The sequence below is a fragment of the Meles meles genome, chromosome 18 (genome assembly GCF_922984935.1).
Source record: "Meles meles chromosome 18, mMelMel3.1 paternal haplotype, whole genome shotgun sequence".
NCBI classification, from domain to species: domain Eukaryota; kingdom Metazoa; phylum Chordata; class Mammalia; order Carnivora; family Mustelidae; genus Meles; species Meles meles.
Genome location: NC_060083.1, coordinates 11,604,671 through 11,621,809, shown reverse-complemented (window position 1 = coordinate 11,621,809; position 17,139 = coordinate 11,604,671). Strand labels below are relative to the sequence as shown.

Genomic DNA, 17,139 nt, shown 5'->3' with positions numbered 1-17,139 from the left:
GCCCAAACCATACTTCTAAATCATCCTTTTGTCAAAAGTGAACAAAAGGACAGTCGTTCTAGTTCTGCCCCAACAGGGTGACGACCCATCCCATTTCAACTAATTACAGCTAAAAAATCTAGACAGAGCACCAAAAACAACCACCTGGGGATTCTAAAAAGTACAAAACAGTAGCTGAATTGTAGAGGGAGAACTCGAAGAAGGAATGGTCCTGGCTGAGTTGCCCCATTTTTTCCCGTATGGCTTCAGCCTGAGGACAGACCCCAGTCAGGGATCCACACTGGTATGCTGACCACAAATACGCCTCATCCTCTAGCAAAAACTCCACCTTCCTGTACATGGGTACCCAGAAGGGGGGTCCGGGGTAGCTGAAGAGCAAGGGAGACTTCTTCACGCATCCTGAATGAGCCTGCATGGGCTCACGCTCACCTCGGAGCTACTCGGGTGTGGAGGAGCCCCAGCCCAGCTTCAAAAGCTGCAGGGATGTTCGAACCACTACCCACAGAAGGGGAAACAACCTTCAGTCTGAATCTGAAGAGATCCAGTATTTTCCAGAGGATGATACAGGACCCAGAGTCTACAAAACATAATCCACCATATAATCCAAATTCACTGATGTTGAAAAAAATCAGGAAAATATGGCCATTTCTCAAGGCAAATGACAACATATTTTAACCCCAAGATGACCAGATGCTGAATTTATCAAACACATGAAAGCATCTGTTGTAAATATGCTCCAGAAAGAAAAGGAAAACATATGTAAAATTTTAGAAATTTTCAGCATATAAACTAAAACAGGAACAAATGGAAATTACAGAGTGAAGAACACAATATATTGTATATTGTACGTATTATATATTGTATAGTATGTTGTATACTAAAAACTCAATGGGCTCAACAGCAGAAAGAAAACAGCAGCAGAAAAGTCAACAAGGACAGACCAACAGAAATAATCCTATCTGAAGAACAGAGAGAAAAACAAGATTGGAAACAAGAGCTTCAGGGAGAGTTGTGGAGTAGAAACAAAGGTCCAGCATCTGTGTCACTGGAGTCTGAAAAGGAGAGAATAGAGATGCCTGGGTGGCTCAGTGGGGTTAAAGCCTCTGCCTTCGGCTCAGGTCATGATCTCAGGGTCCTGGGATCGAGTACCGCATCGGGCTCTCTGCTCAGCAGGGAGCCTGCTTCCTCCTCCCTCTCTGCCTACTTGTGATCTCTGTCAATTAAATTAATAAAATCTTTAAAAAAGGGAGGGATACAGAATAAAGGCATCAAGAAAGAAAAATATTTGAAGAAATGACTGTCAAGAACATTCCAGATCTGGTGACAGACATGAAGTTTTAGATTTAAGATCACATAACTCCAAGCGAGAATAAAATCTACACCTAAACACCTAATAATCAAACTGCTACAAACTAACCCTAAAGACAGTCCTGATCACTTCACACCCACTACAAGAGCGACTATCAGACAAACAGAAAATCACAAGTTTGGTGAGGGTGTGAAGAAAGTGGAGCCCTTGTACACTGGTCGTGGAAATGTAAAATGGTACAGTCCCTATGGAAAACAGTATGAGAGTTCCTCAAAAAATGAAAAATGGAATTATTATGTGACCCAGCAATTCCGCTTCTAGGTATGTACCCAAAAAACTGAAAGCAGGATCCTGAAGAGCTATTGCACACCCACGTCCACAGAAGCATCACTCACAACAGCCAAGGTAGAAGCAACCCAAGTACCCACCGGTGGGGGAATGAATACACGCGGTGCGGTTTATGCAGACGGTGGCCTATCAGTCGGCCTTCAACAGGAAGGCGATGCTGGGCACCTGGTGGAACAGCCGGCTCAGCGTCTGACCCTTGATTTTGCTTCCAGTCTGGACCTGGACCCATGCCGGGCTCTGCCCTTGGTGCAGAGTCTGCTTGAGATTCTCTCTCCCCCTCTTCCTCTGTCCCTCCCCTGCCAAATAAATCAATCTTAAACAAACAAACAAACAAACAAAAGCAAGGGCTGGGGGGAGGAAATTCTGACACCTGCTACATGGATGAACCCTAAGGACCGAGCGTGAAGTGAAATAAGCCAAACACAAAAGGGCAGATTCTGTGTGATTCTACTTACACGAGGGAATGAAGGTCGTCGAGTTCATAGGAACAGAAGGCAGAATGGTAGCTGTCAGGAACCAGATACGGGGAGAAACGGGAGTTGTTTCATGGGTAAGGAGTCTCAGTGTAGCAAAATTAAAGAGTTATGGAGATTACCTGACGGCAGTGTGAACACAACACTAGTCAACAATTTAAAATGCTGAAGACGGTAAATTTTATGTTACACATATTTTACTATGATTAAAAATTAGGGGCGCCTGGGTGGCTCAGTTGGTTAAAGCCTCTGCCTTCGGCTCAGGTCATGATCCCAGGGTCCTGGGATCGAGCCCTGCGTCAGGCTGTCTGTTCTGCAGGGAGCCTGCTTCTTCCTCTCTCTGTCTGCCTCTCTGCCTAGTTGTGATTTCTCTCTGTCAAATAAATAAAATATTTTAAAAAAAAAAAGTTTTTTTTTTTTTAAATTAAAAAATAAAATAAAAGACTTGAAAGCAACTAGAGAGAAAGGACCATTACATACAGGCAAAAGATCGCCATGACTGTAGATTTCTCAGAAGAAAGCACAGAGGCCAGAACAAAGTTGAACGACATTTTTAAAGTTCCTTCAGAAAAGAGAGCTGCCAGCTCCAGTGTCTGTATCGAGGGAAAGTATCCTGTAGACGTGAAGGTGAAATAAGATGCCCTCCAAGGAGGGAAAGGAGTCTGTCACTCACAGTTGGTCGACGAGAAACGCTGGAGGACGTTCTTCGGGAAGAAGGGAGGATATGAGAGGGAAGCGCGCATTTTGACAAATTAAGGAAGAAGTAAAGAAAGAGAAATATCTGAGTAAACGTGAAGGACTTTTGAACACTGTTCAGTTTGCGGAGGCGCGAGCAGCCGTGTGGGTGGGATTTTCTGGGGACACCCACGAACGCGTGTGAGGCTCTACCCCAAAGGGCCGTGGTGGAAGCGGGAACGGGCCAGACTGACACGGCTACCGAGTACAGACAGACGGCAGTGACGGACACACTGCGGACCCTCTGCACAAAGTGGGTGGCACGTGTATGATCCCCACGGCAGTTCTCAGCCAGGGCCCATCCTGCCTCCCAAGCGAGCCCTCACGGCGTCCAGCAGTGCTTCTGGGCGGCGGAACGGGGCATGCTCTCGGCGTCTGGTGGGTAAGTACCCCATGGCGCACAGTACAGCTCCCAGAACAGGGAATTCGAGCCCAAAACACCGCTGAACTCTGCCCGCAACCCACCACTGAACATGGCACGAAGAGAGTGCAGCAAGCAGTCAGTAAATCTGCAGGGAGTTCTCTCTGCAAATAAACCAATTCTTAGAGAGATACGGGGCGGGGGGCACCTGCGTGGCACAGTCTGTGAGCTGCCGACTCCTGGTTCCAGCTTGTGAAGTCACCTCAGCTCCTGAGACCCAGCGGAACCCGCACCCAGGGTGGGGTCTGCTGAAGACTCTCTCCTTCTCCCTCTGCCCTCCCACCTGTGCACGTGCACGCTCTGTCACTAAAAATAAGTAAGTCTTTTAAAAACTCCAAATGGAATACTAAATATCCAAATTATCCAAAAGAAGCAAGAAAGAGAGAAGCCCAGAAAAAAGAGATAAAACCTGGGTCAAACAGAAAACAGAACGGTACCTTCGTTACAGACGTAACCACATTAAATGCTGGCGGTGTGAGTCTTCCGCCGAGACAGCAGAGACAGCAGAGACAGAAGAGACAGCACAGCGAGACCTCCGTGTGTGCTGCCCACAGGGGCCACGTCTGAACAGCAAGATACACATCAGGTGACAGCAAACAAAGACAAACAGTAAGCGCGGGAGGCCGCAGGGACGATCTCCCGTCAGAAACAGACTTCGAGACCTAGAGCACCAGCAGAAATAAACTTCAGCATTTCAAAATGATAAAAGCCACACTTCATCAGGAAGTCATAATAAGTGTATAATGTATAATGACAAGACCCAAAACCCATGAAGTGAAAATGAACGGAACTGAAGGGAGACACTGACAATCCCCAAACTACAGGAGATATTAACACCCACCTTCAAGGCATTGACAGAACTGAACACAAGAGAAGAAGAAAACACACAGAATGTCCGAACACCATCACCAAACACCTTGACCTAAAAGACACGTAAGAAGCGCCATCTCCAACCACAGAACACCCTTTCTTCTCAAGTGCACTTACGCTCACCAAGACAGACCATACGCGGAGCGGCAGAACAAGTCTCAATAAATCTAAAACGATCAAAGTCACAAAAAGCATGTCCTTTGATAATAAAGGAATTAAATTAGAAATTAGTCCTGGGCGCCTGGGTGTCTCAGTCAGTTTCGGCTCAGGTCACGATTTCAGGGTCGTGAGATCCAGAGCCCCATCAGGCTCTGTGCTTGGTGTGGAACCTGCTTAAGATTCTCTCTCCCTGTCCCACTGTCCCTCCCACCCTCCATCATGTGCATGGCTTGCTCTCTCTCATTCGAAAAAAAGAAAAGAAAAGAAAAGAAATTAGCTGTGACAGAGTATCTAGGAAAACCCCAAACATGTGGAAACTGAGAAACATGCTTCCAAATCATTCACGGGTCAAAGAAATCACAAAGAAAATCAGAACATACCGGACCTAAATGACAACATGCCACAGTCTGCAAGATGCAGCTAGAGCAGTGCTCAGAGGGAAAGACGAAACATGGGACTTTAAGCCCTTGTCTTAAAACAGAAGATCAAAAATAAATAATCCGGGGCACCTGGGTGGCTCAGTCAGTTAAGTTCTGCCTTCAGCTCAGGTCATGATCTCAGGGTCCTGGGATCAAGTCCCGCATCGGGCTCTCTGCTCGGTGTGGAGTCTGCCTCTCCCTCTGCCTGCAGCTCCCCCTGCTTGTGCTCTCTCTCTGATAAATAATAAATAAACAAAATCTTACATAAATAAACAAACAACTGGATAATAAAACTGCAAAGTCCAGGGGCGCCTGGGTGGCTCAACTGGTTAAGCGACTGCCTTCAGCTCAGGTCATGATCCTGGAGTCCTGGGATGGAGGCCCACATCGGGCTCCTGGCTCAGCGGGAAGCCTGCTTCTCCCTCTTACCCTCTCCCTTCTCATGCTGTTTCTCTCTCTCTCTCAAACAAGTAAATTAAATCTTTAAAAAAACAACAACAACAGCAACTGTAAAGTCCACAACTTAGATGACAATGCACAGTAACCATGTGGCATTTAGACCAGGAACACAAAGCTAGTTTGACATTGGAAAAAATCTACGTAATTCACTATATTAACAGCATAAAGGAGAATAAAAACTGAAGAATCATTTTAGTAGACAGAGAAAAGTGACAGAACTCAAAACCACATCCTAGAACATCTCAAAACACTAGGAATCCTCAAGTTGGTAAAGCACGTCTATGAAAACCCTACAATCAAAAGCGGTGTAAAGTGATGAAAGACCTCACTGCCTCCCTCTGCAACCAGGAGCAAGGCAGAGTCCTTGCTTTCAGACAAGCAACCTGCATCCAGATTTATACAGAATGCTTACAACCCCAAACTGAGAAGACAACCCAATTTTTCAAAGGGCAAAAGATGTGAACCCGCACGTCCCAAAGAAGCCACACAAATGACCAAGAACACGAGACAATGCTTACCGTGACTGGTCCTCAGCGCCACACCAGACCCCACATCCCTTCGTATGGTGACGTGCCTACGAGGTCAGGAAGGTTCTGGAGCCCCGGAGCTCCTCCGCACACTGCTCATGGGGTGTGCAGGCTACCTCCACCTCATCCAGTTTCAGGAGGTCCCAACACTAAACTTAGCCACCCCTAAGTACTCACCCCACAGACACGCAGACACATCCAGTCGAGCACACAGGCTCTTTGTACCAACCCAGCATCCACCCGCAGGTCCCCGAAACCGCAGCTTGCAGCACACGCACACGCGGATGCCACTCAGCAGGGACAGGGAACGGGGCCTGAAACCGTGGCAGAGAGACCGTAGGCGGACGTCACAATCCATACGCTGCATGAATGAAGCCACAACACGCAATGCACACTCCGTGAGTCCGTCCTCACACAAATTCAGAAAATGCAAGCTGACCTATAAGGAACGAAGTCAGTCACTGGGTGCCTGGGATGTGGATGGAAAAGGGATGGGTTACAAAGGCATGGGAGGCAAATTTTAAGGAGGTGAAAGTGTTTGTCAGTCCACGTGGCAGTGGTTTCACAATTAGGTCAAAAGTGATCAAACTGTACACTTCTACTATCCGCAATTTATTTCACTTCCTTTGCACCTCAATGACGTTGGAAACAAAAGAGACCCAAAGCCAGAGGCTGCATGACACTGTGGTTAATGGTGCGGATTTTGCAGCCAAAAGGGCTGGGTTCCCACCCCAGGTTGCATCCTTCTGACTGTGCAAGCAGGGAGTGCTTCGAGTGACTGCGGTTCCACAGGAACCTCACAGTCTCCTCATCCGTGGAAAGGGAGGCAAGAAACGAACTCGCCTGAAAACGCCCTTCCAGACACGAGTGCGGGGATACGGGCGCAGAGCCTGGTCCCCGAGGCCATGATCCACTAGACCGCGGCTGCTGCAGGCAGTAGAAGACCATCTTCCATAAAAACACAAAGTCAACACAGCCAGTGTGAGAAAAGCACAAGAGCAACACCAGGAGAGAGTGCGGCCGTCACCACAGAAGGGACAGACCTTCTGAGGCTCCCGGGCACTCTCTGGCGCGGGGTGGGGGCCGCCAGCAGCAGCCCACAAGGCTGACGGCCGCAGGACACTGCAGGACGCGGCAGCTGGCTGCTCCGAAGAGGACCGGGGAGGAAGTCGCCACGCGTCGGCAAACCTGTCTCCGAAGCAACTGCTGCCACTTCTTTTTTTTAGGATTTTATTTGTCAGAAAGAGAGAGCGCGCGCACGAGCAGGGGAGCGGCAGGCAGAGGGAGAAGCGGGCTCCAGCGGAGCAGAGACCCCCCCCCACGCGGGGCTTGATCCCGGGACCCTGGGACACGACCTGAGCCGCAGGCAGACGCTTCACCAACTGAGCCCCCAGGTGTCCCCCTGTTGTCACTTCTACACCGCCAGTCACACGGAGCTCAGTCAGCCAGCGCGGAGGACGGGACTGGGGCCCCGCGATGGCAGGAGGGTACCAAAAGCTGACGGGCATCCTTCCAGACTCCCGCGGCCACAGCCGGAGGACACAGCATGAAGGGACACCCGGGCGGAGCCACCTGGAGCGAGCACTTGACACGGCGCAGACAGATCCCGTCTGGCTGGGTTTGCCTTAACGGCAGCCCAGCGGCCGCCCACGAGTGCGCTGCGCTCGCTCCCCAGGCCCAGGGAAGCCTCCGGGGCGGGTTCCGCTCTTCCAACCCTGCGCCACAGGAGGGAGGACGGGGCCCTCTGGGTCTGGGAAAAGCCTGACAGGACCAGGACTCAGCCCAGGGAAGCCGGACGCCTCACGGCACGCAGTTGCTGAAGAAAGCACCGCGGAGCCCCACGTCCGGGCGCCCTGTCCCGCATGTGGAGCCTCTCAGAGGGCGAGAAGCCAGTCACTCCGCCTGAGGCAAGCAGTTTCGCTTCCCAAGAAGCTCTTCCACAGGCCTGGAGAGACTGAGACTCTCTCTCTTGCCAGGTGGCCACTCAGTATCTCAACAAACGTATCTTTAGGGTTCAAACAATAAAAAAATAAAAAGCATGTTTATATGTCCTTCATCTTTGTGCTTCAGAACAATTCAGACTTACAAGAAGGTTACAGAGTTCCCAGACACGCCTCCCTCACCCTCCTCTGTAACGCTCACACCGCCACAGGACAACAAGCCAAGCCAGGGTATTGGGACTGACCCAGTGGCAGCATCTAACTGCAGACCTTCCCGAATGCCGCCCGTCTCCCCATTAACGTCCTCTCGACGGTCCAGAAGCCACACTGCCACTCACCGTGCCCTCGACCTCGGATCTGACCGATTCTCGCCTGGTCTTTCATGACCCTCATGGCCTTGGGTGACACCGGCTGGTGACGCTGTGGAATGTCCCTCAGTTTGGGTCGGACACGTTCCCACAGTCAGACCTGCGCACCGGACCAGACACGACACACCGTACTCTCTGAGCAGCGTGAGGGTTAGGGAAACGCTCATCTATGCATGCGCGGTTTAAACCTGCACCTTCAATGCCCTGCTGCTTCTCCACCAACACAGGCCGAAATACGTACAACGATGAGCACAAAGTTGTGCTTATTCTGAGTTTGAAGGAGTACCCGTTACACAAGAGCTTCAAAAGAAAACGTGGAACTTGGAAAACCAATCCGAGAATGTAAGTTCCATGCAAACAGGAATTTAAATCTTGGTCACGGCTGCATCCCCAGCACCCGAAGCACCCCAGTCCGTGTAGCGGAGGGAACAGCTCTGAGAAAGACACCCACATCCTCAAGGAATGATGTTATCCACTCCATTAGCGTGGAAAAGTTCAACCAGCTAAAACGTCGCCTCTGCGCTGTTCATGCACTTGTTCACAAGAGCCGATTTCCAACCTCCCTCCTACCGCTGGTCGGCCACGTGGGGGTAGCGCATGTCGTGTAACACACACACGGCTCCGGAGACATACATGTGGGGGCTACAACCCAGTCTGGGCAGCCACACCCGCGCCGCTCTAGGCGACGCAGCAGGACGGCCAGGCCAAACACACAGCAGCCGGGAACGGGTCGACCTTCGCCTCACCTCCCTGAACTTAGCCCCGGGACAAATTTCAGGGATAAATCATATAAAGTGACGATGCCACAGGCTCCACCGTCGGCCACCTTGGCAAGAGCCTCGCCCACCAAAGCCAGAGGACGTCTGCTCCACTGTGGATCACTTCTGACCGCTGACAGCACAGCCGGGCTCAGACCACGCTCGGGACGTACAACAGCAGGGGCTCCAAGGACATTTAGAGGCATAAACATGGTATTTCTTTTTTTTTTTTAAGGTTTTATTTATTTGACAGACAGAGATCACAAGTAGGCAGAGAGGCAGGCAGAGAGAGAGGAGGAAGCAGGCTCCCCGCTGAGAAGAAAGCCAGACGTGGGGCTCAATCCCACGACCCCGGATCATGACCCGAAACAAAGGCAGAGGCTTAACCCACTGAGCTGACCAGGCGCCCCAACATGATACTTTCTTAAACTAAATATTTCCTCATCTTCTGATTCACAGTGATGCAGTCTTGCAGTCAGTCACTGAGTTAAAGCTGCTCTTAAATGTTAATGATGTTCTAAAAAAGTAAAACCAAATTTTTAATGTTTGAATTAGGCCTTTTATACCTTACTGCAAGTGCCTGTGTTCTTAAGTGGTTTTGCTTGTTCTCCATTCTTACTCATTTTGATTGCATTCAATATTTCACAATTACACAAGAAACTCTGATACTACCTTCGCTGCTGAATTACCTACGGCAGAATCCACCGGACAGTCCTACAATGCAGTCCCAAGGAAGACCCCTGTATAGCTCAGCTCTCTGCTTTCTCAGACGCTCAGAGCCATTCATAGTATGACTGGCCATGGGCGAGAGTACCAATTCCATGGGCCTCAGACCACTGGGACCATCAATTTGTGATAACGTTTTAACAGACAGCCGAAAATGACGACGCGTTCCGAACCTTTTTCTTGGAAGACTTTTTCCCGTGTCTTATCATCTTTAGATTCTAGTCTTTGTAAACTATCTGGTCAGCCACTGAAATTGAGACCCTCTCATGCCCCTTGTGAATGGGCTTTAAAAGTTCCCCACTGTTCTGCCGTACGGGGGTTGAAGATATATGGCCTCCAGGGAAAGCTGTGCTCGGAGACTTCTGTTGCACAGCAGTGCGCTGTTTCCCAAGCAGTCGCACACACAAGTGTATCCACACGTAGATAATTGTGTCTGCAACTCTGAACTACAAGTCGCAGGTTAAACCCTAGAAACGATCCTCAAGAAACGGGGTTCACTCACAGTGGAAAAGCATCCACCGTCTGCCCTGCCGAGCCCCTGCAGTGAACACCGACCCAGGCTCCACAGCACCGCTTGGCCTGCGGTGAACACCGACCCAGGCTCCACAGCACCGCTTGGCCATCAGCCTACGTGGGTTGTCTGCGCCGGCGACATGAAGCCGCTGCACTGGCGTCGGCGGAGCCCTGGGCCGATACGACCTGCGTAACCCGCTTCTCCATGGGCAAGACACGGCTGTAATCGTTTCAGTGCTCCCAGCACCGCACATGGAAAACAGCACCTTCTGAACTGGCAAACCTTTTGCAGCAAGACGTAATTCTGCAGCATTTTCACACAGATAATAAATAAAATCTGCAACTAACTCATTACCCCACTGCCTGGGAGCAGCCTTACCATGTGTTATAATTCTCATGACTGTTCATAAAAGAATTAAATTTAAAATTCGGTTTTAAAAGAGCAGGTTAAGTTCTAAATGAAAATGCAATTCTGAAGCAAACTTTTGGAAGTGGTTCTTCTAAAGTCTACTTACCACCCTATTTACCCAAATTCTACACAACACAACAGGGCACAAAACAATTTAGTCATACATCAAACATCAAACCAATTCTGAAGTCTGGTGGTCGCCCTTCACCACTAGAGGACGACGACTCCATCCTTGGGAGGAACCCTGCTTCCGCGTTCAGTCCCACACGGCAGGAAGAGCCCCTGGCAACTAGGATGGAATCTTGAGCAACTGAACACCCAGACGTTTTCTAGAAGTAGAAGCAAACGCTTCCTTCTACACATGCTCCCATATTTATAACATTATAGGAAAAGAGCTTCTGGACAGACATCTATCTTGTACAGACACAAGAATATTGCCGGTCTCCACGGATGTGGGACTTACGGTCAGGGATCACACAGACGTGCTGTGTTCGACCCGCTGACTTCACTCATTACTCAACCGGCTCGTGGTCACCACCAAGCAGTAAGAAAGTTTCCCACTTCCACTGAAGCACTAACACGTCCCCCACAGGCAGGTCAGAGGCTCACCTGACAGGTCCAGCTCCTCGGTGGAAGACAAAGTAGCCAGACTCCAGCTGTCGCTGCGGGCCGCCAGCACAAACTTGTGAGCGCGGATGTGCCTGTCCCCAACCTTTATCTTCAGATCACTGGGGAAGAAAAACACACACAGACATAAAGAGAAACGTCACCACGACGAGGTACAGCAAGGACTCAGAAATGACAGGAACACGCATGGACTGATCCCCGTCTACCTGGAAAAGAAGAACCAGCGCAGGTATGGCCCTGCGCCAGCACTGAATCTAATGGGCCGTGTGTATGACACACGTCGCCTCACACGCTGTACTGACAGCTTCCAGCAGTGGTTCACATGGGACGTTCTGCTTTTCCCTATGGGACTCTGAAGGTGGCAGACCTACTGGTTAGACAGGATGATTAATATTCACATGAAACCTAGAAGAGGTTTCATGCAGACTACACGAAGGTGGATCATCAGGGAGAGAAGGAAAACGTGGAGACCGTGACACAGGCTCTGGGACCACGGAGCTGCACACTGGACCCACCGACGGTCAAGCAAGGGGATGCAGAACACTACAAACTGGCTGTGACCAAGCCGTCCGGAACGTGAAACCAACGTCTACACTCCCATTCTTGACAGAAACACTCCGACCTACTATGGGACGCGTTCTGCTCAACCATTTAGAAAGAAATGGGGTGGGAGAAATATTTTTTTTGAACACACTTCCATATTTATGACAAACCATTACTGTGAAAAGAGCTTTTCAAATATTCAAATATTTATATTTGACTCTGAAATGTCAAATGCTGAGGGAGGAAAGTGTCTGGGCATTTAACAAAAACCTCCAGATGACCCACTGGGCCGACACAGCCATGTGCCACATGGCTTTGCTGGCAGCACTAATCCGGAGTCATTAATTAAAACCATCCTGTGTACGTACAAGTTCTTCTGTTTTCATACGCCCCTTCAAAATGTGTGGGCTTGGAAACCTTCACAAGCTAAAGACACAAAAGTCACTACAACAAAAAGAAAAAAAACTATGACATGAATTAATGCATCCACTTAAAGGAGCCCAAGGAGAATATGGTTTCTGTGTTAGTGTGGATGCACACGCGGTGTATCCATGAACACACCATCCAGGCCGCAGGCCTGTGAGCAGTTCCGGCTCCTCTGAAGACCGAGCAGCCGCTAATCACGCTAGATCAGAAGAGTGAAGGATACTCGGTATTTCCAATTACTACAAACTACTCAAAACAGCAGACCATTATTAATCAATCAGTAAAAAGAAACAAATATTTTACTTAAAATACAACAAATCATATCCTTTGTTAAATTTCTAAAACTCAATGAAAACAGGAAGCTGTTCATAAAATACAAATGATTTTTAAACTCTGAATTTATGTATAAAGTATTAAATTGTAGGAACTTAAATGAAGATTTATTGTTTCCTGTTTCAGCCACTGACTGACTTCTAGTCACAAAATCATAAAAAGGAATGTTTCTACATATTCATGAATGTCAGGCCAAACAGGGGAAATGGAAATACAGACAAGGACCTCACTAATAATTTCTAATAATAACAATTTCTACAAATACAATTCAAAAATGGAAGACTGGATAAGTTTCTGAGAACTCTACGCAGAAACAATTAGGAGGCTAGTAATGTTTTTAAATTTTCATTCTAGGGGCACCTGAGTGGCTCAGTCGGTGAAGCGTCTATCCTGGGATCGAGTCCCGCATCAGGCTCTCTGCTCAGTGGGGAGTCTGCTTCTCCCTCTCCCTCTGCCCCTCCTCCCGCTTGTACATTCTCTCTCTCAAATAGAAATCTTTAAAATTTCCATCCCAGTCGAAGAGCTTTTCCCTGTAAAATACGCATACTAGGATGTTGTTACTGGAGAGAAAGCATAAATAAAGAGCTTCCTGCTAGTTTCTCTAACACCAAGAGAACCCCGTAAGCTTGATCGCTAGAAGAATGATGTATTACCATCACTTTTAACTATTTGAAGGGACAAAAGCCTTCTCCTGAACTGAAGTAAAATTAAAGTGACCAATTTCTTCCGCATTTCTCAATTTAAAAACCCTTTAACACCCACTCTTCAATTACTCTAGTTACTGAGATGCACATACAAATACTAGTTAAATTCTTCAACAGAATGCATATTGCGGACAAAGCTCCGTGGTGGGTCTCTCCTTGTTTTGCTAAAGGACCGTCTGCTTTAGAAAGTGATCTTCCAACTTCAGGTCCTCCATGTCCGAAGCCCAAGTCCTCCCGGAAGGCCCTGTGCCCACTGATCTCCAGGCTGCACCGGGTGAGGGACGGGCTTCGGACGCGCAGGGGAGGCCCACTGCAGCCGCAGCACCCGCACTGTGCGCCCGGCTCCCTGCCACGGCCACCCGGAGCGGCCGCGGTACATTGGACTCACGTGATGGAGAAGTGACAGAGAACGTGAACCAACGATGGGAGCTCTCAGGGACTGGAGAAGAAGTGCCCACAACAGAAGCAGGTCAGGCTTCCCACACCAGGGGACCAGTTTCCACTGGTCCACGGAAAAAAGAGGGGAACACGAGAGACGATGAACTACACTTCACAAGTACACTTCACAATTTAAAAGGCTGCCCTTTACTCCGAGTATGTACTTCCTCTGTTTGGGGTATTAAATTTTTCTTTCTTTTATAAATAATTAAGTTGAAAGACAGCAGTTCTAGATTTTGATCTTTTTTTTAACGAGAGAGAGAGAGAGAGCACGTGTGAACAAGAAAGTGAGAGCGCTTGAGCAGGGGTAGGGGCAGAGGGAGAACAGACTCCTGGTCGAGCAGGGAGCCTGACGCAGGGCTTGATTCCAGGACCCTGGGATTATGACCCGAGCCGAAGGCAGATGTTTCACCATCCGAGCCACCTAGGCGCACCCAGATTTTGATCTATCTTAAATGTCATCATTTATTTTGGGACTGTACTAAGGCTTAGCTAGCCTGACTGCCCGTCTCCTCTGTAGCTGAACTCCCTTGCGTGCACGTCCATGCCCATGTCTCTTCTCCATACCCACTGCCACCGTCCCGACTCAGCCCTCCTTCCTCTCTGGTCTGGACAACGCACAACAGCCCGTTCGCTGTGGGGCTCCCTTCTCTGCACGGTGCTGCCTACACAATGCCAGCAGGTTCCCCTCCCTGAAACACCACTTTGACGGTAACAGTCCAACAGCTCGAAACACTATCCCACACTGCCCAGAGGATCAAGTCCCAATGTCCCCCCTTGGCCGCCCAATTCAAATCCCCCTACCTTTCCTGCCTCTCCCAGCGTCCCCTCCAGGGACATGTACCCCAAGACGGTCCCTCCCGTCCCCTGCGCGCTCTGCAGGTTCCCACATCTCGGCCTGCTCTCAGACTCCCCGCTGGTAACATGGCTGTCTTCATCTCCCGAACCCTGCCCGGCCTCGAACATTCACCTCGAATCTCAGCAACAACAGCTACTATGTGCCTGACATCGATCTAAGTACTTCAAACACGGACTTATTTAGTCCTCACAGGAACACAGCAGGAGGCTACAGAATCCCCACTTCATGGGTGAGGAGTTGAAGCGCGTCCTACAGCTTCAGACCACACAGCCAGCAGGTGCCCGCTGAGCCGCTAACACAGGCTGTGCGGCTCCAGGCGCCGTCCTCGATCATGCTAGCCTGCCCGCTTGCGCCAAGACCCCTTCCTGGGTCATCCCAAAAGGAAGGGACCTTTCCCCCTGAATCCCCGGACACGTGAGCTACTTCCTGTCTACCTCGTCGATGCGATCACCACGACTCCCTACGCTCTGTGCTAAAAATAAGCAGGAAATAAAAGAAACAAAATCTTGCCCCGAAGAGCCTACACTCCAGGGACTACAGGGCTGCCGGCATCCTGCTTAGAGAGGAAAAGCCCGGGGAGAAAGAGAGAGCGAGCGGTTACGGGGCGGCCGGCGGCGCGGCTCACCTGTACTGCTCCTGCTCGTAGAGGTCGGCCACGATGCCCAGCAGGCGGCTGATGAAGGACTCACTGCTGCTCTCCTTGTCCACTTGTGCAGCCAGAAGCGCGCATCTCTTCTCCGTCTCCGCCAGCGTCTTCTGCAGCTTCACGTACTCCTGTCGGAGAAGCATCAAGTGCTTCTCCAACTTGGCCACCTCCTCTGCGAGGGAGACAAAGCCGCAGCTTTACTATGGCAGGTGTGGCGCAGACAGCACCCCACAGACAGGACCACCACGAAAGGACGGTTTCTTGGTGACACTCCTTTCTTAGTGATACTCCTGACGATACCCGTAACGGCTCTGTTAACGGCTGCCACGGCATCACTGGGCCAGAAAGACCTTCGTGGTCCAGGAGTTTCTCTAACGATCGATACTCAAGAAATGACAAGGAACAGACACACGGAAAATGTTCAAGGCTCCTGCCCTGCAAATCCTTCATCATAAAGCCCCGAGTCTCAAGGAAAGATTACCAAAATCACCCAGGACTGTCTTCTCAAGCCACTGGGAGTGAAAACTGATTCCTCCATGTGCCACGCAAACTCTTTCTCCCCAAGCTTCAGAAACACCCCGTGAGGTCGGCACAATCACCAGCCGGACAGCCCGGGTGACGATGCTGGGCAAAGAGACACTAAGACTTAGCAGGTGGACCTGCAGCTGGTGGGCAGGGGCACTGGTAAGCGCCTCCGCACTCTCACGCCTGTGGTCTGTCACCCACCATGCCACGCCACCTGACCTCCCCCCTTCAGGAAAGAAGCAGCCAATGATGGTTCCAATGAAAGCAAGTCACGTCCACAGGCATGCTGGGCCAGATTAAAAAGGCTGGTTCTCAAATTCAACAAACATTTGCTGAGCGTCTACTAGGTCCTAGACACTGCACAATGATAAGCAAGTTCAGATGTCTCTTTCCTCGGAGCTTTCGGTTTGCTGGGGAAAGCAAACTTTTAGGGTTACAATAACAATGGTAACCATCAAACACAGAACAGTTCTAGGCGCACGAGAAGGAAAGAGCAGAGGTGTGAGAATCCACACTAAGTGTAACTTAGGACACCAGGGAAGACTTCCCTGGGGAAGTCCATGGTCACAAAACCTCCCTTCTCCATTCCCCATGCTCCAGAGCCTTGCTGGGGCTCATGGCACCGTGCTCACAAGTGCTTACACAGATCACGGCCAGGGAGCCGGATCTCCGACCACTTGCTGCTCCTGCCTCTGGGACTTGGCCCCTTTCCCCCTTCCCACCCCTTCAGACACTGCAAATCCTGACACTGCCCTCAAGCCCACGTCCCACGCAACCTGCCTCACTCTCCGTGTCTTGAGAAAACTGAGCTGTCAACAACTCTGGCCGCACCAGCAATTCCTCCCAGCCACCCGGTGCTTCCTCAGGGCAAGGACCTCCCTCCTACGCAAGCAGCAATCCCTCCACCTAGCCTCCGGACCCTGCTCAGGCCCTTTGCTTTGGCATCAACCTCCCTTCTCAGCAACTTCCATCTCTTCCAACTGGGTCCTTTTCCTCAGCACATACACCTGCTCAAGACCCTAGTAAAGCAAAACCCTCCTTCCACAGCTCACCTGACCCCCTGTGCCCTTGCACATCTGGCTACCATACACCCCTTCCTCACCCTACTCTCCCGTCACTCCCTCCTGTGTCCCCACCATCCCCTTGAAACGCCTCTCTACAATGACCGAACTGCCAGTCCAACAGACACTGGATGGTTCTCCTACTACACTGCATTTGAAGATTTTTTTTTTTCCAGCAACCATGATGCCACCCTCTTTCCAAATCTGGTTCTCCGTTTTCCCCATGCCTCCCTGTGTGCCTCCCACCGTGGACCACTGATGCTCCCCAGAGTTCTATCCCTGCCTCTTCGCAGCTGTCTGTCCTCCCAAGGCAGCTCCACTGGTCAGACTCTGCAGCTGGGCCACAACCCCAGTGCCGACGATCCAGGGACACATCTCTGTGGTCCGGATTTCTGTTCTTAGCTTCATCTCGCCATCTGCCTAAAAGACACTGCTCTCTAGTGGGCCATGGGCACCTCAAGCTCCCTATGCCCAGGACAAAACTCTGAGCAAATGTGCTCTGCCTCTGTATGGTCCCTAAACTAATAAATGATGCCACCGTCT

At 50.2% G+C, this 17,139-nt stretch overlaps 1 protein-coding gene across 3 annotated transcripts in view; it reads right to left on the bottom strand.

Moving 5' to 3' along the window:
* ANKFY1 (ankyrin repeat and FYVE domain containing 1) overlaps nucleotides 1-17,139 on the bottom strand; it is a 72,760-nt gene that overhangs the window by 41,337 nt on the left and 14,284 nt on the right. For 2 of the 3 annotated variants that reach the window (XM_045985525.1, XM_045985526.1), the window contains exons 2-3: nucleotides 14,990-15,182; nucleotides 11,044-11,162 (exon numbers count right to left, since the gene is read on the bottom strand). In XM_045985525.1, the coding sequence (XP_045841481.1) occupies nucleotides 11,044-11,162; nucleotides 14,990-15,182 (312 nt within the window). Of the gene's footprint in view, nucleotides 1-1,737; nucleotides 1,857-11,043; nucleotides 11,163-14,989; nucleotides 15,183-17,139 lie in introns of those variants that run through there. The other variant, XM_045985527.1, reaches the window with a different exon arrangement.